We start from the raw sequence: 26,301 nt of genomic DNA on the forward strand, positions 1-26,301 counted from the left end.
TGTCTCTTTCCATCTCAATTAACAAAGATCAACCATGGTATTTTAAAAGAAATGTAAGGGAATTAGGCACCCAACTTCCATCGACTCTGACTGGGATTTGTGCATCCTTCTTCAGTTAACCTCAGTTCACATGTACAACTTCCTTTAGTATTCACTGAAGTCATGCAGGTACGAGGGATGGTTGTAAATGGACAGAAAAATATGCCCCTTAATCTTCATTCTTACCAGTTACTCAGCCTTCAGGAACAGTAAATTCAGTTGTGTCCTGGAGGAGATAAGCCAGTGAAAATCTAATTTATAATCTATGCACAGCAGTTAGCAGAGAGCTGCTGGGCTGCATGATAACATAACTTAGCACAGCAGAAGTGATCTTTTTTCATCTCTCCCCTCAGGAAAATAAACATTTAAAAACAACTTACTAAAATACCTGCATTGCTTGGCAGTGTAATAAGGGAAGAAATTTCTAATCTGGCTGAAAGAGGAAATGTGATCTCTTTCTTCATGCTTGCTAACAAGCTGTCACTGCTCTCTAGTCCAGCAAGTAAATTTTTTATAACAGAGGGTGTTCTGATACCAAGCATTACAACTACAGGTTTCTAGTCAGAAATCACAAGCATCTCCAGGCTTTACATGAATTATACAAAGTTTTATTTTAATTGTATTTTGTTGCACTCTGTTGTGTTTAATGAAAAACTTCTTGTGAGCCAGCATCAGGAAGCGGCTGTTTATAGCTCTGGGCTGTGGAAATCACAGTTAAGGATTAAAAACAGGAGTAAAATTGCTTGCAGCTGTATCAAGGAACATGGAACTCAAGATGGAGCCAAAAACCCCACATCCCAAACAATTTTCTGATCTTAATTTTAGTTTTTTCTCTCATCTTTGTGCACTATACCTCTCACATGCACCTGCTTTGAAATCTAGATGGTTGAACTTTTTTAGGGCGCATTCACACATGCAGGCATGTGTGCTTGCAGCAGCTCAAAAAGGAGCAGCACAAATTTGAGCTAGGGATTTTTGCCTCAGCACACGTGCCTGGACAAGCACATTGGTGCAGGGCAAATTGTGCCACCTGGGGCAAAATAACTGTGCAGCTCCACCCAGATCTGCAGTCAGGGGGGAGCTAGAGTCTACCTTGTGCTGGCCCCAGCAGTATAAAAAGTTGCCTTGGCAAGCAGCTCAGGGCTGCTTGCTCTCAGAAGCTTCCAGGACTTGGGCAATTGGTATCTGAGGACACTACCCCTCGGGCCAGCTGGACTGCTGAAGCAGCCGTGAGAGATCCCTGTACCTTCTATCCACTGACAGCATGTGGCCCCAAGGCTGCGCACCTGCCAGACCCGGATGGGGACTGCACAGCCAGGAGAGGCATCTGCACCTCTGGGCCAGCTGTCAATGGGTTACGGCTGCACAGCTGTCTTTTGTACAGCAGTAATGCTATGTGTGCCACTGCCCACATAGCAGTAATGCTGCACTGGGCAACTATCACCCGGAAAATGTTCTCAGAGTAGTGGCCTGCTTTAAACTGTCAAAGCATGTCCTCCTGGTCCCAAGTGGCCAGGAGGTCAGTCACCTTCAGCTGGGTTCCAGGTGCCAGTCCTGAGCAGGCTCATCTGCCTGGGTCTTGCCACTTGCCTCACTAGCAGGAATCCTGGTGTTTCCTGTTTAAAAACTGCAAATTCTCTGATAAAAAAATCCAAAAGTCACTCTTTAAAATACCCCCACAAATTCATGTTCTTCCACAATTAAAACAAAAGACCACTATATATATATGTATGTATGTATATGTATATATATACATAGAGAGAAAGATCAGTTGGGCAATATTTTATTGATATATTTACAATTTTAAAGCAATCTGAAGCCTACGAGTATCACTGCAGGTAGGTGTGGGGAGATTGGGGAGAATGTGGGTGTGGGGGAATCCACGAGCAGCACAGGGCCATGGATGACAGCCCAAGTGGCTCCAAGCTGCCTGAAAGCACATGGCACTGCACCTACGTACTGTAATAAAGGCAGTGAGGGTGTCAGGTGGATGGCACTAAGCTGCACTGCCCTGCACCATGCAGGGCAGGGGGGCTGTGCCAGGAGGCCCCAATCACCCCTATTGCTGCTACTGCTGCTGGTGAGCTGCAGGGATGGGGGTGGGGGGGCTGGGGCCATGCAGTAGAGCAGGTGGGGGATGGCTGAGGGTCTGGGGCCATGTGGGGGGGCAGGTGGGGGACCTTTCCCATCCCAAGCTGCCCTCCCATGGTCCCCTGCACCCTCACTAGTCCCCCGCCTCCTCCAATGCCCCCCCACCTCTTACTTACGTGGAACATAGTCTGGGTCCAGGTTGCAGCAGCTTGCACTGTTGTTTGCCCTGCATGGGCAGACAGCGTGGTGCAGCATTGAGTAAAGGGGCAGCCATAGAGACACTCTGGTTGGCAACCAGATCCCCTCTGTGGAGGACCTGAGCCTCCAGTTGACTCGCTTTTTTCCCCTAAGGTATTTTTTGATACCTGGATCTCCCAGTATCAATTTTGGAGCCCATGCTGCACTTTTTTTGTTTGTTTTTTTGTTCCCAGTGTGCCTCTTGCAGCATCTCAAACTGGTCTGGAATGCTGCAAAAGGCATGTGCATGCTTGCCTGGTGGACATGTCCTTAGTGTCTGATATAATCATGTTTTTAGTTGTACCAGCTGAGCTTATGGGCACTTAAACTAGAACAAACCTGCTCATAATCACTGGATGCTAGAAGTTAAGGTACGATGGGAATTGAGTAAATTAGTCTGGAAAAGGTAAAAGGTGGCCTCATGTGAGGGTAAACTTCAAACCAAACCCAAGTCTCTGACAGATTTAGATGTGTCTAGTTAATTATTCCCAGGCCTACTAGGTCTAAGATCTGTTCTGCTCCTAAGGCTAAGTGCAGACAGTCAAAAAGCCTCAGGCTGAATTGATTCAGTCTTTGCAGGTTAGCTTAAACTGCAGAGATTGAACCAATAAGCAAATGAACACATTACTTTTTGATTCAGGAAATACAGCCACATTCCTGCAGTGGCTCAAGCCAGAAGCTGGGGGGTGCTAGAGCATGCCTGCAGCCACCGCCAAAGGGGAGGGAAGACAGAAGCCCTCTATGACTTTCCCTCTCTCCCTGCTGGAGAGGAGGGGGCATGGCCAGGCCCCAACAATCCATGCTCTCCCTGGTGGGGAGTGTGGGAAGAAGTAGTGGCATTGAATTAATACAAGCTAGAACAAGAATAGTTTTTTCTCTTCCTGCTTCCAGGTGCCTCTGGGATTTGTAATCCACAGTTACAGCCAGCACTAATTAAGCTAGTAGGGCAGGGCAGCTCTGTACTCAGGGGAAGGTGAGTTTAATCCCCCTCCCTGGCCTCAAACCCCAGTTAGGGTTTGCCTGAGTAAAGGAGGGGAAGGGGGGGGGGCAGTGAGCCAGCCATAACTGCTCTGCCTAGGGAGCAGAGTGGCAGGGCCAAATCTGCTCTCTGGAGCAGACAGCGTAGCTCTGCCCAGGGATGCAAGCATGCTGGGATGCTGACTCTGATTTAACTTGAAACATGAAGGGGTCTAGGATGGAAGTTTTATAAAATGGTTTATGAAATCAGTTAAGTCTAATACTATGTTCAACCAGGTTTATCTTAAACCGGTTTTAGCCATTTTGAAATCGGTTTATGTGCACTGAATGTATGTTCTCTTACAGGTTTAAACCAGTTTCTGATCACTTAAACCAGTTTATATACAAGTTCTGTCCCTCGCCTAAAAGATTAGCTGACATACCACCTGATCCATAAGGAAGCCTCAGACCTTTACCTGAACTGAAGTCAAAAGTCAACAATACTTGAGACTTTAGACGGACCAGCACATTTACAATTTGAAAACCACAGACAGAAAAGGCAAAGAAGAGACCCTCCCGCTTTTAGAAAATAGGGACAGACACACAGAAAGCTATCATTTAAAAAACAAGACCAGTGGTACGTGGGTGGTAAAATAATATATGACCACCTCCCATTGAAATCAATACAGCTCTCCATTTAAGCTGAGTTGGGAGATGGGTTAAGTGGACAGCGAAAAGACATTTCAGATTCTAAACCAGGAGCTCAAGCAGGAATTAACACAGTGAACTCCGGGGAAGAGACAAAAATCAGGACAACAGTGCAGGCCTCTCACAGAAGTTGGGTTAAAATGATGAATTGGGAAGTTTAAAAAGGTCCAGATGGAGTGAACTGAAAGATAGTGGATTGTTGAGCAAAACATGGACATATTTCACAGGTTATGCAAAGTATGCCATTGCTACAGTGATTCTGAAGGGAATGCTCTCATTAGTGAAAAGAAAATGAAATGTCAGTGATGTCTTGCCAAAAGGGCAAAATGGAAGTTAAATGTGTTATTTATCATACAGAGAGAGCTGCTAGTCTCCAAAAGTAAAGTGGCTGCTCTAAATCACTCTTCACAGTTGCACAGTGATTTCAAAGAGTTTTGCTCTCCCATCTTCCCAGCCAAAGATCAGATATTGCATCAGAGCACTTACCACCTCATTTGGGAAACAGGAGGAAGAGCCTGTGAGAATGTAAGAGGTATGGGTACGTGCATGTGTGCTGGGGTGAAGGAATCTAGTTGGTTAATAATTTGGATCATGAATCTATTGATTACAATGTCTGAAGCTTTTATCAAGATTTAAGGAAATTACAAAATGTTAAAAGTCAATCAGACTAATTCACCAAAACATTGGCATTATATAAAATGCAACAAACTCACTGGACAAGGGAAATGTGTCGTAACTCTATGCTCTACAAGGAATTGTTTTATGGATCCTAGACAACAACCTCATTCTTTCCTCCTCAGTCCACACTCACAATAAGCCATCTACAAATTTATATTAGCAGGAAGAAGAGGACAAATATATAGTAATATACCACAACATTATTAGCAGTTCTTCCTGAACAGCAGAGAAATTACTGTCAATTATATTTATTTTTAAATGTACCCATTTCAGTTTTATAATCAGCTGACATCTTTGAACTATTTTCCACAGAATATTCAATTTAAAGTCATAATGATAGTGGAACCTATGTGGTTCTAGATTTTGTGTGCCAATGGTTAGCTCAGAACATATTTTATCCAGCTGAGCCATCCAACAAGGATTCTATTCCACCTATTAGGCACATAAGTGCCCTTCACCACATTCCTGTTATTCTATTCAGGCCTTGTTCAAGTCCATGAAAAACAGTTAATACAAAAAGTGGGAGTATCCTCTTTCTCATCACTGCTTTTTTGTGTCTCATTCTTACAGTAAAATGACAGGGTGCTACAAAAGTAGATACATTAAAGGATTTTCAGGGACTTGAATAGGGTAGAAAAGAATTGGGATGATGAATACATGTAATGTTGTGGGCACTTTAATTAGAGTGGCTCTCAGAGACACTTTAATTTAAGCATCCTCCCTGGAGCCTGATATGTAAAGATGCCTGACATGTCTAGTTGACTGAGAACACAAAGGAAAGCTAACAAACTATCATCAGACAACAACTTGGGTCAATATTTTGGACTAAATAAGACTTAGACATAGATTCATAGATGTTTGGGTTGGAAGGGACCTCAGTAGGTCATCAACTCCCTGCCCTGGTCAGGAAAAAGTGCTGGGGTCATGTGATCCCAAACAGGTGCTTCTCCAGTCTCTTCTTGAAGACCCCCAATGTAGGGGAGAGCACCAACTCCTTTGGAAGCCCATTCCAGATTCTGGCAACCCTTACTGTGAAGAAGTTCCTTCTACTGTCTAACCTAAATCTGCTCTCTGTCAATTTGTGGCCATTGTTCCTAGTTACTCAGTGGGTGCCCTAGTAAACAGAGCATCTCCTGTTTGCTGCTGCCCTCCCCTGATTAATGTATAGGCAGCCACAAGATCACCTCTCAGCCTTCTCTTGCAAAAGCCAAAGAGATCCAGGTCCCTCAGTCTCTCCTTGTAGGGCCTTGCCTGCAGGTCTCTGACCATATGAGTGGCCCTCCTCTGAACTCTCTCAAGATTCTCTGTACCCCTCTTGAAGTGCGGCACCCAAAACTGGATGCAGTACTCCAACTGCAGCCTGACCAGTGCCGCATAGAGGTGACCTCCTTGGACCTGTTCGTCATGCATCTGCTAATGCATGATAAAGTGCAGTTAGCCTTGTTGATCACTTTGTCACATTGACAGCTCATGTTCATCTTGGAGTCAACTATAACTCCAAGATCCCTTTCTGCTGCTGTGCTGCTGAGAAGGTCATCCCCCAGCCTGTAACTGTGTTGGTGGTTCTTTTTGCCAAGGTGAAGCACTTTGCACTATCTTTGTTGAACTGCATCCATTTCGTTCTGCACATTTTTCCAACCTGTCCAGTCCACCTGCATCCATTCCCTACCCTCTGGTGTGTCAACTCTCCCCCATAATTTGGTATCATCTGTGAACTTGGACAGGGTGCTCTCCATGCCCTCATCCAAGTCACCGATGAAGACATTGAATAACATGGGTCCAAGGACAGAGCCTTGTGGGAATCCACTGCCCACATCTTTCCAGGTCCATATCAACTCATCCACCACCACTCTCTGAGTGTGATGCCTAAGCCAATTTGCCACCCATCTGACCATGTAATCATCTACATCACAGCCTGTCAGTTTAATTACAAGAACAGAATCAGATACTGTATCAAAGGCCTTCTTAAAGTCTGGGTAGATGACATCTACCTCGACTCCTGCGTCTAAGCTTTTTTTGACCTGGTCATAAAAAGAACCAAGGTTAGTCAGGCAGGATCTACCTGCAATGAATCCGTGCTGATTTCCTTTCAGCATTATTACTCCTGCTGGCCTCCTAGAAATGTGATCCTTAACGATTTATTCCAGAGTTTTCCCAAGGATAGAGATGAGACTAACTGACCTATAGTTTCCTGGTTCCTCCCTCTTCCCTTCTTGAAAATAGGGGCCACGTTGGCCCCTTTCCAGTCCTCTGGGATCTGACTGGAGCACCTTGAGTGCTCAAACAGCTGTGCCAGTAGCTCTGCTATTAAACTGGCTAATTCTTTCAGCACCCTTAGATGAAGTTTATCTGGGCCCACTGACATGAAGAACAGCAAGTCACTAACCTGGGCTAGTTGGCTCTCCCAGATTTTTTGAACATTTAGTTTACTAATTTGAAACAATATAGAACAATTAAAATGACTATACATTTCACTCAGATTTTATAAAATGTATAATATGACAAATTAGGCATATGTAAAACGGAGTGTCTACGTGTAGTTTTTCAATGTGGTCTTGTGGAATATCTTTTATTAGCAGTGAGATACTGGGGGTGGGGGGACCGGCCATGGGATGGTGCTGAATTGGTGGGGGGAAGGAAACAAAATAAAAAAGCATCTGCTGCAGGTTTGCAATCACAGTGGCAACAAGAAGTCTCCACTTACACTTAGTCCTAGGCACTCATCCCTATACTACTGCTTATTGGTATTACATCTTTCCTTTTTCATGTCTTTGAGACAAGGTATTTAGCAACAAGGAACTTAGCAGAAATTGCAGATTCTGACAGGCTACAAGTGCTTCTGCTGCAGCCTCAAACTTGCAACCTCTGGGCTGTCAACTGTGGGCCTTTGCCCCAATGCCACCACAGCCCCAAACATAATAACTAATAAAGAACACTGTCAGTCACTGCACTTCCATTAGCATACCAAAGACTACTTAGTCATGAAGTGCAAACATTTTAACTATCCATTTTCAAAACCAACTTTCAAGTCCTGTTAAATTATCTTAAGTGACCTCACAATAATTTACTGTGTTGAATATTAGATGAATATTTCACCAGTCTTTTTTTTATGACAGTGTTTTTATGGAACAGAATAAACCAAGATTTTATCTCTGCCTAATTTTCATTACAAACATTGTACATTTGCTTTGTCTAAGGTAAAGGCGAAAAAGATTTCTGTTTCAAGTCTCTTTTGTGGAAAATTTATACTTAAAAAAAAAATCTCAACCTGATTATTAGAACCTAGGTTAGGGTTTGCAGGATTTGACAGTAAGATATTAACTCAATATATCTGATGTTTAAATCAGTGAGGAGCAGGGAACCTGTCAAACCAATAGAACTTTCCACAAAACAACCACAATTTAAAATGATCCTTTTCTGCATAGTTTTTAATTATTTGGAAAAAAATTATGAGTCAATATAAGATGAACATATAAAGGGAAGATACAACAGTGATTTTACCTACTGCTTTAGAACTCAGTTTTGCTTTCCCTCCATGAATGACATTGCCGTCATGTATTAATATTTGACATAAACATATAAATCCCCTATCTTTATTATGTGATGAGTTTTGCTAAGCATGGGCCAAAATTTTCAAAAACTTGAAGCAAAACAGTAGCATTGCCCACAGATAAGTAGGTATACTGTACTACATCTGGGTCTTCATTTCAGGCCATTGAATATCTTTCTTCCTACCATAATTAATGTATATGTGCAGACAGAAATGTGTTTATTAATTTCTAGTGTGACTAAGATAAGTTAAAAAATTATAAATTAGTGTAAAAATAAACTTCAAATTAATTAAAAAAATAGAGGTAAATGTTAGAAATACCTTTGTGACAGGCAATTCCTTGGATTTAGACTCAAAGAGGTGCTCCAGTTTGGAAGTGTCCACCTTAATGGGTTCCAGTTTCGACCACAAGAATTCTCTGCAGCGCTTGTTGTTCTTACACTGCCACTCAAATGGCCGTACCTCGTTCCAAAACAAACGGATGGTTTTCTTCTTCTTTATGAAAGTTGGCTGACCCCTGGAGACCCGGGGTGACCCTAAACTCTGAGGAGTGCTGAAGAGTGGAGGAGGAGCCAATAAATTACCAGAGGGCGGAGGTGGAGGTGGACAGCCAAACAGGGGGGGAGGCGGTGGAGGAGGCAAACCCAAAAAGGCTGGTGGAGGAGGGGGAGGGGGAATTAGGGAGTCCCCAGGACCCATATCCATGTCCAACACATCTACATCATCCTCTTCCCCCAAGTCTGTAAAATCCATGTCTTTTATTTTTAGTTCTCTAGGATTAGCCATCAACTGATCCCAGATGTAGTCAGATTCCTTCTTTGGCTGTGCTGGTGTTTTATCTGAAACTTTTTCACTCAGCTCATCCTCAGGCAAGTCTGTCCCCTTGGCCAGCTCACCGTTGTTGAATTTTTCTGCAAAGACTTTCACGCTGCCTTGGTTGTCCAGGCTTTCAATCTCCATCTTTTTGACACTTTCCTCTTTGGCCTGCTTGGTGGCCTGCAGGATTGAAATCCTACTGGCTAGGCTGGTGATTGACTCCTCACTTTCCTCCGTCTCCGTCTCCGTCTTTTCCTCCTTCTCCTCCAGCTCTTTTTCCTCTGCATCTTTGGGTTTTTTATTATGGGCATACAACATGTCCAGCATAAACCGTTTGTTGTTGAGAATGTTGCTGCACTGCTCATTCACACCAGCATCTTGAATGGTCTGTGACCAGGGACCTGAAATCATACATGTACACACACAAAATCGTTATCAACTGAACGATAAGAACATGTCAGGAATGCAAAAGATTATACTGGAAGCAATGTTGGTGATACATGCATAATTAGCATGAAGCTGGAAAAAGTTTTTATGGACAAATTTTTAAATAAGAAAGCCACAGATACATCCTGCTATTGGTGAGTACTTCTTTAACAATGGCTTAGTAGCCCGTAAGAGTAGCAGATGCTCAGTATGTCTCAGGAAAAGTTCAGTGAATGTCAGGAGCCAGACCAAAACATTTCTCTGAGGAAGTCTTTTGTTTTTATTAAAATAAAAAAGGGGCGTGGGGATGGGGATGCATTCAGATAATGGTTGTCTCAGTCTACTCTCCCAAGTTATTTTACAAGTTACTAAAATGGTCAGACCCTTGGACAGTCCAAAGTCCCCCAAAACCTACATGATTCTTGTCTTTTGCCCTTTTCCAGTGTCTCTGTGCTTTCTGTTTTGTGCTAGGACCAAAGGTAAAAGGATTAAAATAAATATTGTGGGCAGAGCTGCTCTTGTGGTATGCATGACATCACTGGACACAGGAACTATTTTAGGAAAATTTGCATGAAAAAGACTTGTATTTCCAGCCTGACTTTCATCAATATGCATCCATACTTCCCTCCACTGTCAGCACCTTTGGTTAAAGTAAGGCAGCTTTAATCTCTTAGCTCAGCTCCATGGTGTTTTGGCTATAATCACCAAAGGGGCCTTCTAGGTCACTGGGAGCCTCATTTATGAACAACGGGCAAAATTTCCAAAGCACTTAAGTGACCTAGACGTCTAATTCCCATTTTCAAATATGTTTTTGCTGCCTGCAAACCTCAGTCTGATTGAAAGTCACATAGGTGTTTCTGAACACATTACTCCCTAACTATAACTAGCACCCTGTAGGTAAGCTGCAATAGAACTAGAAAAATAGTGGCCTCTGCCCACTTTGCAGCATGCAGCAGTAATAATGCTTAGTTTATACAAACCCTGCTATTTTTACACTATGATGAAGTTAGACTATGATGAATTTACTAGTTTATACAATTTACTATTGAGTTCATCAGGCATGGACAGGCATCACATATCCATAGAAATGTAAAATTAAATGAGCAAAATAGATTTTAGGATGCAGTTTTCCTTATTTTAATACCATTTAATCAACTGAGATTCAATCTGGAAACATACTTTGGAAATGTATTTTCCAAAGGGTATCAACTGAGGTGATTAAAAAACAGACTGGTTTGATTCTTCCTTTATCTTGTTCTTTTGTTATTTTGTTATATTTGTCAACATATTTTTTTTCTAAACAAGCTTTTTAATTTATCATTATGATTTATTTTTGTCTTCCGGCTCATCTCCGCTAGTCAGTGTGTGTGTACATGTGTATGTATATATATCTGTGTATAAATGTATGTACACACGCACACAGACACACATTAATCTTCTGGTTGCATTTTCTCTTGTAATGAGAATTTAATTTTTTTCTCCTTTTACCTGATGTTTCAGGATATTTAAGTTGACATATTAATTTTAATGTCTTTATCAGTTCATTTAGTTTTCTTTCCGTAACTTTAAGTCCCCTTCCTCTACTTCGGTAATTTTCTTCCCAGATTAGATTGGTAGCTACACCCATAACATAGGCTAATCTCTCAAATTAAAATTAGATCATGCTGAACTGAGCTATGTACACACATTCAGATAATCTGGGAAAATTCTCCCAGGTTTGTTCTCCCAGTTGAAAATCTTACTCAGAGAAGCCTGAACAGATATTTGAATGTTGAGCCCCTGAAGACAAGTGACCTTGCAGTACTGATGCTGCATAGCTGTGTGGGCCCTGGACACACATCTCAGCGTGCTTGGCAGGCTCCCCAATATGCCTGGCAGCAGTGCACAGAGTAGCCCTGATTGGCTGACCCAGATTGCTCCAAGTCAGCCTGTGTCTTCATGCAGCACAATGTGGGATTGCGAAGGGGGCATGTTCTACTCCCTGCTCAGCTGGAACAGTAGAGTCCAGCAACTGGCACAGTGTTTTCCTGCGTGGGGGGGAGCAGGAAAGCAAAGCACTCTGGGATGCTCAAAGACTGTGCTGTGGCTTCTCTCAGACAAGAACATGTACAGAAATTTGCTCTCCCAGGACAAACTTTCCTGGGAGTGATTTAACCCTGGTTGTTCCTGGGTTATTTTGCTCTGGGAGAAAAATCCTGAATATCAGTACTTCAAGTCTCCAAAATAACACTTCACACTAACACATCTGTACACTTCAAGACAATAATGCCAAGTCTTATCAGATTTGAAAAGTAACCTTTTTATTAGGTTACATTATGATTCTGAAATATCAGTACAGGTATATGAGAGAGAGATTTGGTCTGAACAAGAAGTCCAGATTTATCAGGTTGGAAGCAGAACTAATAACTGATTCATGCTCTGTGGGTGCATCTACACGTGCATCCCACTGCATAGTTGGTACTGTGCAGTCATTTAGTACTTGCTAAAACTCTGTGTCACTTGCTGGACTCTACTGCTCCATCTGATCAGGGAGCTAAAGCAAGTACTAAATGACTGCACAGTACCAGCACTATGCAGTCCTAGAGGTGCATGGGTCATTTCCGACCCTACTGTGCATTAGCAATGAGCTACTGTGCAGTAGCTTGTTTATACGGCGTAGTAGCGGGGACATCACAATTAGTGCCTGCCGATGCAACACTGCCATAGCTAGTTGCTATGGTGATGCAGCTTTTCATCATCTGTTCTAAAATGAAGGCACTGACAGATTTAACTTATTAGAGAAAGAGAGTTTTTCTCATTTTTTCACTATGTTGTTCCCTCCACAGATCACCAGGTGATAGCACTGGAAGTATTAATAATGCTTTCATACCCAGAAGCCACTTTTCATCATGTCCCATATAACAAGTACTGCCACTGGTCTGAGGGCTAGGGAATAAATCCAATTAAATTCCCTTGCAAACATATTTACCATTTTCAGCTGGAATTGCTGGAACTCTTGCTGTTTAGTTCATCATCTGGATAATTATTATTATTTACATACAGGTATATCTATCTACCTCCTTCACAAGTACAATGGTATTCAAGGGTTATGTTCTAGCCTTCAGCAATGCTCCCACTGGCATAAAGCCAAGACTTCTGTGTTCTACAGAAGAACTGAAGATGGCCTTCAGCAGTAAAGCAGATGTTGTATTTAAGTAACATGTCTCTGGAAAAAAAATGGGGCTTAAAGATGAATTAACAGAAACTTGTCAATTTAACACCATGAGGAACCTTTTTAAAGTGGACTGTTAGACCCAGGGGAACCCTACCATTTTTTTACTCCCCTGTGCAAAATGAGATTTCATTTCTACCTGGGAGAGGTTTTACAGTCTTTGAATTCTCCTTTGCCTGGGGACAGGCATTTGGGCCTGAAAGCCTGCAAAGAAAGAATTATTTTTGCTACTATTTAGCTGGCTTAATAAAAGATATCACCTCTACCACAAGAGTTTTGTTTGCCTATATTTTTAGACCAACATGGCTAAAACTAACATCCCTAAATCATTTAGAGCAATGCATTCCACTGCACTATGCCAGTAAAATTACAGCATCTATTTCACTTACTTTACAGATACTCATATAGGAGTAAACTGCTGTACTCAAACCAAATCTCTAAAGGACTGAGACCTGCCATTTTGTTAAAGACAAAGGCAGATGGCCATGTGAGGTTACAGCTCCCAAACGGAAGCTGCAAATGGCAGCATTATTGACTAATAGGGAAATGTTCCTTTTGGAATGATGCATTTGTTCCTTATGCTGCTCTTACCCATGTCTGGGAACATCACTATCTACCTCTACCTTCAGCAACTTTTGTAGTCTCTCTGCATTTCTGATATTTGGCCAACACAGGGAAGATAAAAGAAAAGAAATAAATGCAGCACTCAATGAAGCACCTTTAGTTCTCACTCCCATATTAAGTATAGAGCTTTTTATCCTGTTGCAAATGATTTTGGGGCTTCCTTCATAATCGTTCACCATATGGAACAACTGAATTCAGTGCATCCCAAGCCCCCAGAGCGGTGGTTCTTCTGATCTCTAAATAACTAGTAAAGTAATTATGAAGGAAGATAATAGTCTTGATCAGGAGAATTCATTTTACCAAGGCTTGGCTGCATTATTGCTCTGCACACCGAAGTCCCAACTGAAGTCAGCGATACTGCATACACAGAGCAGATAGGATTGGAGCCATGAAGGAGAGCAGGACAGGACTCAAAGGGATTGTCTGCTGATTAGCGCTACACAAAGTTGCTGATACAACATTTTCTTTGTGGGAAAATCTCTGTTATTGAAAAAAGCTTCACTTTACCAGTTTCATTGTCACTGGTTAACTTGTCCTCTCTCTCCTCCCTCTCTAAAGTGCTGCTTGCTGAGGATATGCTGGATGCAGAGCAGTTGTCTTTTTCATTCACTTCCTCATTCTGCCTCTCTTTTTCACTGAGTATTGCACTTTCTTCTGGCTCTTTCTCTGGTCCTTGTTCCACCTCACTCTCTGGTCCCACTGCTGAAGCCTCTATTTCCTGTGATGTTTCCGCTCCCTGCTCGGCCTCTGCCTCAGCCTCCTGTTCTGGTTCTGGTTCTGGTTCTGTCTCTGGCTCAGGTTCTGGTTCAAGTTCACTGGCACTTGCTGGTAGAGAGAACAATGGAGAAAAAAGATTCACTTAACAACAGTTTCTCGCAGCTGTCAAGACTCACCTGTCCAAACAAGTGAGATCTGAAAAACTTATGAAGCACTACTTTTTGGTTAATTATCCATGGTGAGTCTAGTATTAAGAGCGAGAGACTGCTGAACACTGCGTGAAGAGGACACTAATCTTGAGTGTGACTCAGCAAGTCTTGGCTTGATTTATGTTTGTTTATTATCTGATGCTAATCCATTATTTTTACTCAAAATTTTTCAGCAGTAAGATTACTGCAGTCATAAAAAGAGTCAACTCATCAGAAAATGGTTCCCAGTCTAGGTTCAAACAATGAAGGCTCAACACTGAGAACCACAAAGAAGGAACTTTTAAAAAATATGTTGGAGCTTATGTCTCTTAGCTGAGTTCCCTTTTCTTTCTGGAGGAATTTTTTAGTGACTTCTTTTTCACCCGATGTGGAATGCTTCAACAGAAAGATACATTAGTATTATTAGCACGGTAAATGCCACAGTCTGGATGCGGCAGTCATACATATGGCTGACAGAAAGCATGTGTGTTTGCATGCATATTTACTTCAGAATAGCCACATCAAAACTGAACTGAGTTTCCAACTGCTTGGCATATGGCATAAATTTAGCTTCCAATTGGTTGGCATATGTCATAAATTTAACTTTTAATTGGTTGGCAGATGGCATACATTGTTGATGGTGTGCTTGGTTTCCTTCTCTTTGCTTTATCACTGACACAGTGAAATTCAGTCATTTACCTTTATAGTTTTCAGCTAAACCAGCAGATTTTTACATGCAAGAATTTTCTGTGTGCTGTGAAGAAAGTGGAAAGCATCCATATATACTCACATCAAGCAGCCCATAACTCTCCAAAAATTGAAAAGGTCATGCAAAAGTGATGAAAATGTGCATGCATATTAGTTCTGCATATTCCTCACATCATCCCTAGATTAAAACTTCTACAAGATGGCTGAATTACAATAACCCTAGTACTATTAGATTTTTTCTCCTCCTATTTTTGCCTACCTTTCATTGCAATATTGTATTATACACTTTAGGGTCTGAAGTAGTCTCTGGATACTATTGCATATGATAGTTTGTTTGCTTTTTTGAGAATTAAATGAAAAGAATTGAGCTGTATCTTTGTGAAAAAAGAGTGTTCTATAGGAGCACATCCTGAAAATATAAGAGTACATAAATCGATGCAGCCTAAGAAACTGGAAGCTCAGAAGGGTCAGGGGCAAGATATTCATCTAAGAAACTCTCACAGGTATATGGCTATTTCATCTCCCGAGACAAAAATCAGGTTACCATTTCTAAGACTGAACACTTGCACATTTAATTCAGCCTATTTTTAACTTTCTACATAACAAGGGTTATCTAAAGGTTATCCAAATGTGTAATTAAATATCCTTTCAGAATATTTTAGTACTGTAAAATCCCTTCTTATTTCACACTGTTCTGTAAGAACTTTGGACTTGTAAAGAATGTTTATTGCTACTTACTTCACTAGGGCCAAAACTTCACCTAGTTACTGGATTACCCAAGGAAGGAACAGCATCATATATTAGATAGAGATGACCTAGCCTCATTAATTGGGTAGACCATTTGAGCCATAGTTCATCTTTGAACCATGCTATTATTGTACACCATGACAAGCACAGAGTTTAGCACTACATGAATGCAATATGGTGTGTCCTTTAGAAAGTAAGCCTGTGTCAGATGGCTGAGCACTGATCAATCATCACCATTATTATATTATTTGGATTTATAATTCACCCCATCAGGACAGTTTATAATAAAAGACAGACAAGCCACAATATGAGATGCAACAATACTCCAAAACAACACCCCAAAACTTTAACACTGCCCCAGGCCTCCCACTCCTGTCTCCCTTTAGTCCTCTATCCCATCCCAACTGTGCTTCCCAACTTTTCCAACGCCCACTCACATCTAGACTTGAAATATTTTTCCACTCCCATGCCCATCTATTCCCAGTCCCTTGTTTCATACCACAGAGAGATCACTCTCCCTATCCCAAACTTCCCACCAAGCTTACAGAGGGTCTGTGGCTGTCCCTCAAAACACATAAATCCACCCCCTCCCCAACCAACACAACATTAATTTAAAAAAAGCTTGTTCTAGGAAGAGGGGATTAGAGATCGGAAACCGTATAGCTACATTACTACTAGTTTAGATACGCTGAATAAGAAAGATTGGAAAGCGCCTCCAGTACAAGTTAGGTACCTCTGCTGACATGTGGTATTCCTGTAAAAATAACTGAGTTTGCATCTTTAGATACTCAGGCATTTGAGAAAGTGTTATGGGTTTCCAGCTGGAATGGTCCAAAACCCATTTATAAAATCTGTTCAGCTAATGAAACGTATATATTATGTATAAACATGTTCATTTGATATACAACATATAGACACACTTTATTCAGTTTATTTAATTTTTTCTCAATCATTAGAACAGTTTTTTTCTTTTACTTTCACACACACCACACACCATGTAGGGGTTTGGCAGCCTAACTGAATGATTTGGATAACTGGGGTTTGGGACAATTAATGTTGCTGTAATGTCAAATAAGCAAAGCTACAAAACAATTTAAACACTGCACTAAACCCATCAGATTAATAAAACTCAGGTAATGCATGTTAATAACACCCATGCAACTCAAAATATTAAATATGTCAACACATGCTATAGTTAAAAACAAAACACTGAGCTCACCCTACGTTAATCACCTGAAGTTGCAAAACATGATAAATGCAACAGCCTTGTTGATATTAGAAAGAACATCTGCTGATGTGGAAAAAAACTCATTGCTAATGAGTGACTATTTAGTGGCCTATATGAAGTGAATTGCTGATTTCAGTCTGGCATCTACTTGACCAATTTTTATGGTACAAAAACTAGCATCACAATCTTGCTGGCAGACATCACAGAGAGGTCAAAGACTAAAATAGGACAGAGATGAACTCCCACTCTGATTCTTTTTAGGGAGAAACTTCAGCTAGGAGTTGAGGCATATCCATTAGTTACCCCAGTTAAAACTATATAGCAGCTAAGCACTGGAAAGGCAACATCATTTTAAGTGTAAGGCATCAGGAAGACATATAAGTGATCAAATGGTTTCACACGAGCCATTTCATGCCTTTAAATAACATGGTGATACAAAGAATTCAATAAGCTCTAGCTTAAGTCCAGGTTTGGCTTCCCATAGGATTCCATGCTCACGAGAGCTGAGTCCCAAACCCAATGACCTTCTCATCAGATGGGTTATTTTTCAATTAGGTCCTATCCCTGCTATATTTTTGCGTGACTCTAGTCCATTCATAAAGGGAAGTTTGCATGGAAGAAGCTGCTGCAGCTACCTACTGACTGATCTGGCCCCCAGTTGGTTACATTGTGGCAAAGAGCATGGGTACAGTCACCTGCAGGAATCCCTCTCTACCCATCCTTTTGAGATCCAGTCCTCCCCACGGTACCCTGAGGCTTCCAGAGGGCATGACATTTCACCACTCCCACCATGTTCCTTGTCTATAGCTGTAAGGCAGTCCTGTAGCTCAAAAGAGAATAGAAGTATTGGTTGCTAATCCCTAGACAAAGCAACAAACTCAATAAGCTCGCCTAGATTCAGTCTTTCCCTCCTGTTTTCTGGGAGATTGTGGCTGAGGAATCATGGCCGTGTGTCTCTGTGGATATGGATGATCTGTCTGCAGAAGCTCACTTCTACTCAGGCTCCAATGTTTGGGCAGACCCTTAGTCTCTGCTTAAAACATTTCCCCTTTTAGTTGTGGGAGCCTGGAAAGGTTTCCCTTAAAGAGCCCTGATTTTTGCAAGGTCAGCAAGATTCCAAATCTCCCTGAGTTATGATCCAAATAAAGAAGAATATTTTTCTTGTGATGAACACTGTTTACATGAAGCAGATCAGCCTAGAGGCCAGCTGCTCTCACCTCTGCTCTAAGTCATCTTCTCTTGTTTATTTTTTTAAGTTCCTCCTTTGTCTTCTGACACAAAATTTCCTTTAACCCAGGAGTGGACAAAATGGTGGATCCAGCCAGCAGCTGGACTCCATTTCCCAGCAGTCCCTGCTCAGAACACTGTAGCTGGTTTCCCTGGAGATCCCAGCAGTGGCCGCACTGTGACAGTGCAGGGCCAGGGTTTCCATAGAGACCAGCCCCAGCAGCACTGGCAGGGGACGTGGCTAGGTGGGGAGCTGCTCTGGGCCTGGGGCTGAGGCCAGGGCCAGGATCTTGTGGCAGTGAGACTGGTCTGGAGGCAGGGCAGAGCTGCAATCCACTGCCTGCAAACCCCTGCTTAGGGCATGCGGGCAGTGGACCACAGCTCTGTCCCAGCTCCCTATCACCACTGCAAAATCCTGGCCCTGGAGCAAGTCCGTGCCCAGGCATACACCCTGCCAGTGCTGCTGGGGCCAGCACAGTCACAGCCCTGTTGCTGCTTTGGTGTCTATGGAGACTGGCTTCAGTGACGCAGGCAGGGGCTCCTTGGAAATGGAGTCCGTCATGGGCCTGATTTGGCCTACAGGATGGACTTTTCCTGTCCCTGCTTTAATCCAAGGCTGGGGCCAGGATTTTCTCACCAATACCTTCTTGTCTGGGAACTTCTCCATATGTGAATTTACTTCTGCTAGTGTGGATATTTAGACAGTGTTGGTGCATCTAGGACATCCATCCCTGCCCAGTTTTGAGTCTCACTTGTGTGCTAATTAGCCTAGAAGTTGCCCCACTGCCCATAACTCACATGTTGCTCAGTGTATTAAACACCAGAGATGCATGTTTGTACTCCCAAAGGAAAGGGTATACCTCTGAATCCCTTTTGGTCTGATATTAGGAAAGAGCAGTCTGAGATACTGATAGAAAATATTTTATCCTGAACTAACAAAACTGAAAACAGTAGCTCTGAAAAATAATTGAATCCCGTAGTCTTGATTATGGGTTCACATAGTAAGTCAAGAGTAAAACTAACTGGAGCCAATTACTTCAGTGGGAGCAACTTACACATTAGAAAAGAACTCAGTGCAGCATTTCAAGATTTTTTTGTTGGGTTAAGCTAAAAAAAGCTTCCCAGGCCCAGAACCAGTATTGTATGTGTATAGGATATTTCAACAGAAGTGTTGGAAAAGAAATCTAGAGCTAGCTATTATTTTATTACTGATGGGAGGTATTCCCCTTGAGAATTCAGGTTCAGAATGTTGCAAGACAACATTACACATAAATGAATAACTCTGAAGCTGTGAAGAACTGTGTACTAAAGGCCACAGAATTAAAAAGTATTCCTTCTTGTGTATCCCTGCTTGGGAAAGAAGGGAATCCCATGTTCAAAGCAACAGGTTAGGACTGGATGCTGCTTCTAGCTTAGTCTGAGCTTTCTTATGCGTGTGTACTTTAAGCAAATCAGTGTCTCATTTTCCTGATCTATAACATGGTGCTAATATTTCCTTACTGTGTAAGGATGGTGAAGCACCCAATCCAATAACCCAATGACATTATGCTACAGAACGTGACCAAAAAGCCATTGAAAATGTACTGCCCATTTGGAGCTGCCCAACACAGCTGCTCCCTGCCTGATTAACTTTCCCATCATCAGAAAATGCTCAGGTATTTGTTGTCTTGCCCCACTTACTGAATCCTTGATAACTTTCTGCTGCTCTGAACACTAGCTCTCTCTAAACCTTGCACTGCAGTCCTTATTCAGGTAAAAATTCCCACTGAACCAAACGTATTTCAGGGCCCATAGTCTGACACTGTTTTAGATTTCTGAGGATAGCCCTCTGCTGGATTTTGTCTGGTATTGCCCTGTCCACCTGCCCCGGGACCATCACTACTAGCCTGCCTGCTGGCCAGGAGCCCAGATGACGCCTCTGTAAACCTCCTGATTTTGTTGGGTATTTTGCTTGATATGCCCCATCCACCTGTTTGCTGTCTATGGGCAGCCTTTTCATATCTGCAGAGCACCTCCATGCACCTGTTCTAAATTTAGTCTCTGCACGTATCGCACTGTTCCATCTTAGGCTGCAGTTTTTCAGAACGCTTCCAGGTGAAATATGTTAAAACAATTAACTTAAAAAAGATACTTGTTCCCTACTCAATGCTGAAATCCTGACAGTGGAAAAATCTAGCTTATTTGCTGCAAAACTTATGCTGGGTTTCAAAGATTGAGATCCCTGCAGTTTTGAGAGAAATGTTAAAGGGAAATAGTCCTGTTTTCTGAGCTAAAATGATTCTACTGAGATGTGCAGAGGATCACAGATGCAAATACATTGGAAATGTAATTAAATAGGTATGTAAACACAAATAATGTTGACCTAAGTATTTACCATGATGACAGAAAATACTCCCAAAGTCAGCCTTTAGATAACATTTTCCTTAGTTGCATTACTTGCAGCATGCTTCAAGCTGCTTCAACCAATAAAACCAATTAGCACAAGTTATAGAAGCATTAATCACCAATAGCCTGGAAGCAGGAAATCAAATCAGTGTAAATGATGGTGATAAATCCTCAACATGCACTGAGGCTCCCACCATTAATGCAACATCACATAGGAAGAAGATAAATTGCCATAGGTTTGGTTTTTCAGAGGGCTGGAGGAGGGGTACATGTTGAAAATGATGGACCAATGTGCACCCACATCAAATATTGCTTTGTACATCAGTAAATTACATGACAGCAAATCACTCAGACAGGCACTGGTTGTATTTTCCTTTTTACTAATTGCCTGTGATCTCTTAAGTCTGCTAGTAGTTTTGCTACAATTCAAAGACTTTTTTTTGGGGGGGTCACTGTTAAAAATAATCAGCATAGCATCCTTCTCTTAAATTCAGTAACTTTTTGGTTTGTCCCAGACAGCCTGTGCTGTGCTGGAAGGTTGTTATAATCTTGGCATTCATCTGTAGTATTTCTTTCAGAGAATCCACATAAGCAAAATATGCTGGCAGGAGTAATATTGTTTTAGTATTCAGTAACTACTGATATACAAGGAACAAATTCTAAAATAAGATGCTCTGTATGTAGCATTTTCTAGTTATTTCGTTGCAGTTAAAGCAGGCAAGATTAATACGAACAATGGTGATAACTAATAACCACATATTCCTAGCACAAACAGCTCAGAGATACTTGGAGGTATTTGAAAAAGAAAGGAGAAATGCAGACAGATGACAAAGAGAAATCTGTCAAGTAAGGACCTGGAAATGAGTCGTGGAACTCTAAAGGGTTCAGTCCTGTACGCATGCATAAAAAAGCTCCAGCTGAAGAAAGACACTTGGGTAAATTAGCTCCTTTCCATGCATCCTCCTTTGCACTCACCTTCAGAGGGCTGAGGTGTCCCCCGGGGCGTAGAAGGAGTATTCAGCTCCTCTTGGGACTCTAGAGAGGCTGGGCTGGTGCACTTGGGAATGGGAGAGGATGGGACTGAGGGAGAGCCCAGGTTCAGGGACAGCTCACTTCTGCCTCGGTTTATACTCCGGCTTTTCAGCTCCTTCTCATACTCCTCGGCTGCCAACTTCTCCAAGTATTTGTATCTGAAAGTTAAATTCCAAAGGGTTTCCGTAAAGAAAGAGAAGCCTGTGGTTGATGCTTGTTTATGGATGAAACACCTGCAGAGAATGAGCTGACTTCCTGACACAAGGGGTTCTGCACTAAACAGACTGTAGGGTCAGCCTGCCAAAGAACTGTGCACCAAGGCAAAGAATATGGACCAAAAAAAATGTTAAATCTGCCATGACAGAACAAAACCCCAAAATGGTATCATTAAACAGTCCTTGGCTACTGTATCCTGTCTGCAGAGTCCTGCTTTCCTCCCATTGGAAGCATTCGTCTGCCCTTCTCTTCACACCCCTCTGGTCTTCCAAAAAAAAAACAAACCCAAAACCAAAATTCAGCCCCCAGTACTGATGCAAATAGTTAAGTCCAAGACTTGCTTTAGAAAGAGGAAAATGATTCAAGTGCAGCAGACAAAAACAGATCTCCCTGAAAATAAAGCCAATAATAAAGGTTTGGACTGAAGACTATCTAAGTCTCTGAACCTGCTTCCCTTTGCTCTAGGAGCAATGCACTGGAATTCACTTTGTTCTCTCCAGAGTCTACAATGGAAACTTTCTTTTTTTTTATTCTAAAAAATTTTTCTGCCGGACTCAGACATCCAATAGCTTGGACCTGACGTCACATATAGTTTATTCATCAAAGTCAGTTTAAAAGAACAAAGATACATCTGTTTTGCATTTTAGGCAGGCAGAACTCACTAACTGTTTATTAAGACCAGCTACCAATCATATTCTTCATACTGTGCTTTATACATTGGGACCAAAATAAGTTTGAAATATGTGCCTCTTCCAGATGTCTGCTAATTTTATCCACCATTATTTGCTAAGGAATAAATTCATGAGTACAGCTGTAACCGGCTTTTGACTCTGTTTGTCTTACCCACAAGTGAACTGTTAAACAGGTTAATCAAGACTACTGCTTATGTCCCTGAAAGACTATGCGGTCATTCTCCAGTAACCCGCTGTTGTAAACACTTCATAACAAGGAGCATGCCTCCTCCCCCATCCAGTCTCACTGACAGGCTGAATTAGTGTAGAAGTGTATATTAAATTCAGTAAGGGTAAAGAAGTCAGCCATATGTGGCAACAGACATGCTCCATACATACAGTAACCCCATACACACACATGCACATTCACAAAAAACAAATATGTGGCATGCAAAGGTATCATAAAAGAGCACTCGTGTTTCGTTATGCAATTTTTATTATTATAAACAGCGGTAATGAAGAACAAACTCGCTTTCTTTTATTCCTCCAGAGGTATGAGTAGGCTTTGAACTGAGATTCTGCAGAAAAAGAACCCCTACAGACTTTGGATGAAAATATAACAAGCTACATACTTGTATGGTTATAAAATAGGAACTGTTTACAGTTCTTGCATGAAGCCAATTCTAAAGGATGATTTTTTTTCACTAGGGGGAAAACCCTTTGCAGGCGTTATCATGGTCTTTCATTACATGGTTAACAACACTGGTCCTTCTAACTGCAGTCAGTTAGGGACCATGGCTTCCCTCCTACCCCCCTCACAAATTGAGCAGATGGAATTTAGGACTCATAAAGAGACATTCAATTGATTGCTTAGCTAAACCAGGTACAGCACAGCTGGCTGCACTGGAGTTTTCTGCAATTTGCCAGCATGCTATAGCAGAGATCCAGACTGATCCCTTTATAACATGGGGAGTTCCAATTTTTTATTGTCCTCAGCTCTTTTGCAGCTGCTTTAACTTTTTAGCTTCTGTAGCTTTCTGCTGTACAATTAAATTCACCAGGAAAACAGCAGACTGTCAAAATATGTGTTCTCAAAATTTATCTTTTGCCATAACATATTGCATAAAAAGTACTGATAAACCTAGAAGAGCAGATCTCCTGGCATCTTACAAATTTGGTATAGAGTCAAATGATATACAGAACACTAAGACTATTCAGATTTAGGGCTCACATGGATACTGGAGAACTTGGAGCACTATTAGGACCTAAATGAAGCTTTTTACCAGTACCAAACAGGTATGACTAAAACTGAAGTTTTGAATATTTTACATTGATCAAGTGAATTGTATTAAGCAAATTGGTGGCTTTAGTCCAGTTTCTAGGGTGCAGGTAACACCAGCACTAAAACATTAGTGGTTCTATTAGCAGTCTGATAAAGACCCAGGCTTAAATAAGGATAATGAATGAATTTGACTTTCTTCTTATACATATAGTACCTTCTGTGCCTGGGTGACCATACATTCTGTATCTCAAAACAGGACACTCCACTCCCCCACCTCTTCCATCTGCCCCCAGCTCAGGTCTCTCCAAGATCTAGTCTCAGCTGAATGCATTGGAGAATGGGACAGGAGGGTGTCATGGGATGCCAGAGGACCAGAAACCCCTATCAAATTCCTGGCTGCTGAGTGCCACTAGCTTACTGCCCAATGGGATGTGGCACAGATATTCAAAAAAGCACTCTAACCTAAAGCACTTTAGTCAACTTAGGACAAAAGTATTCATTTGACCAAACCATGGGTCACCTAGGATAGGTGTTTAAAATGGGACTGTCACAGAAAAACAGGGTGTATGGTCACCCCATGTAGTGCCAGTTCGCTGCATGCCCGCTGTCCATGGTGCCATGTTCCTCTGAGCCAAGCATCCCATACCAGACGTCTTTTCAGGATAAAGGCCAGCAGATGTTGGGCTGTCAGTTTGGTAAGTTTTGTGAACAGTAAATCCCACACAGGGTACATTTACACTGTACAGCACATAATAAGAGGCAGGACTGATTAGTCTACATAGAACTCCAGCCTACCAGATGAGACTGCTTTTAATAACAGAGGCCAGGTCCAAACGTTACACGTATTGTGCTATAAGCACACAGGAAGTAGTCTACAGCCGTAACAGAAGAGACATTCACAGTTCATAGAGTGCTTTTAAAAGGGCAGATCGTGCTTTAACTTAACCCTTGATTGATGTGCTATCAGACTAAAGAGCTTTAGGTTAGATCACTTTTTTGCATATCTGTGCTACACCCCATCAGGTATTAAGCTACATTGCATTTGCCAGCATCCCAGGCACCTACTGAAAGGCAGTGTGTCACCTCAGCTGTCACTGAAAGCCCCCCTGGAAGGTGCCTCCCACCCCCAGTTTCCCAGATTGGGTCTTGGCGGGGGCCAGGCCAGGCACTCCCTGCAGCACATGGGCTCCTTTTCCACCCCTGACCCCACCCCACCAGAGTTCCTGGTGCAACAAGAACCAGTATGGTCCTGTCTGATGCTCCAGCAGGATCGCTGTGGGGAGAGGGGCTTGGGTGTAAATGTAATGTCTGAGTGTGTGTGTGTGTGTGTGCAGATCTCCAGCCTGGCCCTGAAAGGGGCCATAGCACAATGGGGTAGGAAGTGGAGCTGCTGCCACTGGCATTTGGTGGGGCATGTGTGTGTGTGTACATTGGTCTCTAGCCTGGCCCAAGTGGGGCCATAGTGTGCCAGGGCAGGGTGCAGGGCTTGGGGGGTGTTTTTGTGTGTGTGTGTCCACATCTGTGTCCGTGTTCTGCCTCACTCTGAGCAATCCTGCTTTACATCCCTCTCTTCCCCTCCCCTGATCTGTGGCAGATCCAGTGTGGCAGGCAATCCCAGCCCTCATCCTGGTTCCAGGGGGATGCCAGTGTCCAGCCTACCTCCGTCAATGCTCATCAGATGGGCTCCCCCATCTGGATCCTGCTCCCCAGTTATCTCTGGCCCAGCCTGGAGGTTCCCTCCAGCCTGCTTTTTTGTGATTCTCTGGTTCCTGTCACTGAGAAAATAGCAGGTGGGGGCACTATTCCCTGTAGTGCATTAGCTGCATTCATGAATCTCTGGCAGCCTGGAGAGTCCGTGGGACATGCTGGAAAGCATGCAAGAGCTCCCTCTACCTGCTAGCCTCAAGCAGTGCTAGCCCTCCAACAAATCATGAGTGTCTGTTTGGTTTAAACATGTGTTAAGGTAAAGCACTTTAAGTAAAACATGATAGGGCGCTTTTGTCATTGGCTTTTTGAATATGTGTACTTAGCTAGAGATACCTCATTGCATAGTTTAGACATAATATTATACTCTTCAAAAAGATGAAAACAGAATTCCAAGTTCTCTAGTTTTAAGATCACTGACCTGAGAATTGTATATAATCTCTTTGATATCAGACACACCAACAGCTGTAACTCAGAATGAAATCAGGAATATTCCCATTTGCATGGAAACATCATGAAAAAGATTTCAATGGATTTCTTTGCAGAAACATTTTTAAATGGCCATTGCAAACTAAATGCCAGCAAGCAGAACCCCAGCAAACACAAAATGTGTATGGACATTTTTTTTAAAATAACTAATTGATGCTTTCAAAGCCAAAGAAATACAGAATAAACCAGTTACCTTCCTTAATTAGGGCGTGATCCAAAAGCCCACCGAAATCAATGGGGAACTTCCATGGGCTCTGGTCCATGCCCTAAATTATCCTAAAGTGTATATTGGATCTCATCCACTATGGGAAATTAATAGATTACTTCAAGAGATTTGAAAAAATGTAGACATAATGGGCATTTTAATAGA

At 42.2% G+C, this 26,301-nt stretch overlaps 1 protein-coding gene across 11 annotated transcripts in view; it reads right to left on the reverse strand.

Moving 5' to 3' along the window:
* Positions 1-26,301, reverse strand: part of FHOD3 (formin homology 2 domain containing 3) — a 642,552-nt gene that overhangs the window by 91,263 nt on the left and 524,988 nt on the right. For 10 of the 11 annotated variants that reach the window (XM_090049605.1, XM_090049607.1, XM_090049604.1 and 7 more), the window contains 3 exons: positions 21,513-21,727; positions 13,845-14,162; positions 8,582-9,477 (listed from right to left, as the gene is read on the reverse strand). In XM_090049605.1, coding sequence (XP_089905731.1) covers positions 8,582-9,477; positions 13,845-14,162; positions 21,513-21,727 — 1,429 coding nt within the window. The remainder of the gene's footprint in view (positions 1-8,581; positions 9,478-13,844; positions 14,163-21,512; positions 21,728-26,301) is intronic. The other variant, XM_090049608.1, reaches the window with a different exon arrangement.

Source organism: Crocodylus siamensis, chromosome 5 (assembly GCF_052110815.1).
Source record: "Crocodylus siamensis isolate JL-2025a chromosome 5, ASM5211081v1, whole genome shotgun sequence".
Lineage (NCBI taxonomy): Eukaryota > Metazoa > Chordata > Crocodylia > Crocodylidae > Crocodylus > Crocodylus siamensis.